Genomic DNA, 2895 nt, shown 5'->3' on the forward strand with positions numbered 1-2895 from the left:
TTGTGCGTCGCGCCGCAAGTGAGCGCGTCGCTAGGCGAGCTATCGCACTTGCTCGAGGTCTTGACCCAGTTGCAGCTGCGGCCGTCGAGCGAGCCGCCTCGACGTCGCCGTCGCCATTGAGGCGGAAGGCGTCGATCGCGCCGTTGACGCGCATGCACGACCAGTCGGCGGCCGCCGGCGCGACGGCCTGAACCAGGAGGAGGAGGAGGAGCCGCATCGCTGCGTCTGGGATTATGGGCCACGACGTGGCGCCACCTGCTTGGGCGCTGGCTCTCGGCGCGCCGAAACCACGTGGCAGAGCCATGAACCATACAAACCACCGAGCGCCTTGCACTTTCCATTCCAAAGGTGTCTCGTTGGAATGTCATTTTATCGCAACTGTCTCTTTTCGCACCCGACTCGGCAACGAGGAAGTCGGAATCCGAACGTCCTCTCGAATGCAATATGGACCACGTCAACTGTGTCTCTCTTGCACTTGTACCGGTCAGCGTTGTACAACCTACTCGTGCGTTGGGACGCACCAGTCGATGGACCCTCATCCTGCGGTATCGCGTGTACTGTTTCAGGCGGCGCCAAAGTAGTCAGTTGGAGCCACCGCAGAAAAACCTGCGTGTTCGAAGGCATGGAACAGGCCGTCTTCAGACCTAAGTTGTGTTGATGGCGATTGTAGCGTTTTGTGTAATCGGTATTAGAGCACCAACGACGTCGTAACCTTGCAGAATGAGACAGTTTCGGTAACAGTGATGATGACCGAGCCATTTCAAAGCCATCACGATCGTCCATCGACTTTGCTCTCTACCTGTTCATATTGCCCTTGAAGCGCGATGGAATTTGCGGCATCGATCCTGAATTTCGTGAATAGCAACAACAAGCAAAGGAATTTTCTGCTGAAGTCGCGCGTCAACCATAGGTTGGCTTCAGTTCCAGAAGGTTGCGCTACTCGGTTACGGGCGGTGACTGATCGAGGCCGCCGTTGGGCGGAGGCGTGCGTTCTCTGCTCTGCCTCGTCGGACTCGACACGATCGCCAACAACTAAGCCATCAGCAACTTTGTGGGCAACGGCTACCAGTTTTTGACATCGCAACCGCGTCGGGCACATCGCACCTCCTCCGGCAGTACTCGTTTGCGAAAGGCGCGAGTCTCTCCAAGGTCGCCCAATGGATGTTCAACTACACAGTGACGCAGCTGAAACGACAACGTCTTCTTGCTCTCGACCGCGACATTCAATGGCGAAAGCCGCGTCATGGTTCTTCTGAATCTGGGCAACGTCACCTCTCTCTACCTGCAGTCTTGCTCTCGGACGTCGATCCGAACGGCGCCGTCCTTGTCTGCAAGGCGCGTCGCCTCTTGACGCTGCAGTGGTACTTTTTATCGCACTTGCAGACATTTGGACTGCCAGAGAAGGGCCTCGTGCGCGCCAAGAGGCTCGCCCAGCAGCGCCGAGTGCCGTCGGTTCAATCAACGACAACTACGTCGACAGCTGTCGATGCGGCACCTGACATGCGCTGCACAATCGCCCAGGACAGTGGCCGCCATCTACACCTTCTCGACGACCAATTTGTCGACATGCCTTTAATAACAATGTACGTGTCCGGGTCCGCGTGGTGCTCTGGCATCGCCCCTTGTATCAGGTAGCCCAGCTAGCTCGAGTCCAGTGTATGTGTGTCAGATCCTGATTGGTCGAAATGGCAAACTGTGCAAAATCCTATTGGCCAGCGTTGGCGCCAAGTCGCCCACGTCCCTCAACAACAAGCATGCGTGCGTCGATGTATCGACTACAACCACTCAATATCAATGTATCAAGGTACCACCCTGCCAAGTGGCATAATCGCACAATTCCAAAATTAAAAAGCATGACAACACCAAGCTAACTGGACAACACAACACTACGAGTATATCGCTAACACTGTCGCAGTGCGTCCCGCAGGTACCGAACGATGTCCTTGGCCTTGGGGCGCGCCTTCGGATCGAACGCGATGCACTGGATCGCGAGGTTGTAGACGACGTCGGGGCAGCTCGTGCTGAAGCTGGGCTCGACGCCGCCGCTCATGACGCGCTCCATGAGCACGCCGTCCGAGACGTTGACAAGCTGCTGCGCGGCCGGCCGGTCGCGCAAGAGCACAAAGTCGCGCAGCGATTTTAGCGGCTGCTGGAGGTCGTAGTACGGCACGTGGTGCGTATCCAACTCTGCGAGGATCATGCCGAACGAGTAGACGTCGGCGGCAATCCCGTAGCGCTTGCCTTCCAAGACTTCGGGGGCGGTCCAGCGGTAGCTGCCAACACCCTGGGTCATCGTAGCGGTTGTGACTTGACGCGCAACGCCAAAGTCCGACACTTTGGCCTGCATCCCGTGGTTGAAGAGCACGTTGCGGGACTTGAGGTCGCGGTGGACGATGCCAGCCATGTGCAGCGCCAAGAGGCCTTTCGCAATGTCTTTGGCAACCGCAATCTTTTGCGGCCACGGAAAGAGCAGCGTTGCGTTGGACCGCGTCGCCTCCAAATGGTGCTGCAGGTCGCCCTTGTCCATGTACTCGAGGACGAGCTCGACGTCGAGCAGACGCACGTAGCTAATGCCCACCACTTGCATCACGTACGGGCTCTGCACGCTATGACACAAGAGGCGATGAGACCTCGTGCACAAGCCGCGCGATAATGATGCACACCGCGTCATGAGCAGGATCTCGTCGAGGAAGGCTTGGATGATGGGCGCCGTGCGCTCCGAGGCGAGCGGCGTCTTGATCGCGACGAGCTGGTCGCGGTACCGGCCGACGCGAACGGTGCCGTACGTGCCGACGGAGAGGGTCGTGAGCGGCACGAGCTCGGATTCGTCGAGGCGCCAGAACGCCAAGTCGCCGAGCTCGAGCTTCGCGCCGAGCGTGAGCGACTCGAGGTGCT

General features: G+C 58.4%; 1 protein-coding gene across 1 annotated transcript; it reads right to left on the minus strand.

The window, feature by feature from the left end:
• Positions 1 to 1900: 1900 nt before the first annotated feature.
• SPRG_17052 (TKL protein kinase) lies at positions 1901 to 2893 on the minus strand (the record flags this gene model as incomplete). The annotated part of the gene is made up of 2 exons (XM_012356428.1): positions 2664 to 2893; positions 1901 to 2606 (listed from the first exon to the last, which is right to left on the minus strand). The coding sequence occupies exons 1-2, from the start codon at positions 2669 to 2671 to the stop codon at positions 1901 to 1903; spliced, it is 714 nt and encodes a 237-aa protein (XP_012211818.1). The 5' UTR covers positions 2672 to 2893.
• Positions 2894 to 2895: the final 2 nt, after the last annotated feature.

Source organism: Saprolegnia parasitica, assembly GCF_000151545.1.
Source record: "Saprolegnia parasitica CBS 223.65 unplaced genomic scaffold supercont2.463, whole genome shotgun sequence".
Lineage (NCBI taxonomy): Eukaryota > Oomycota > Saprolegniomycetes > Saprolegniales > Saprolegniaceae > Saprolegnia > Saprolegnia parasitica.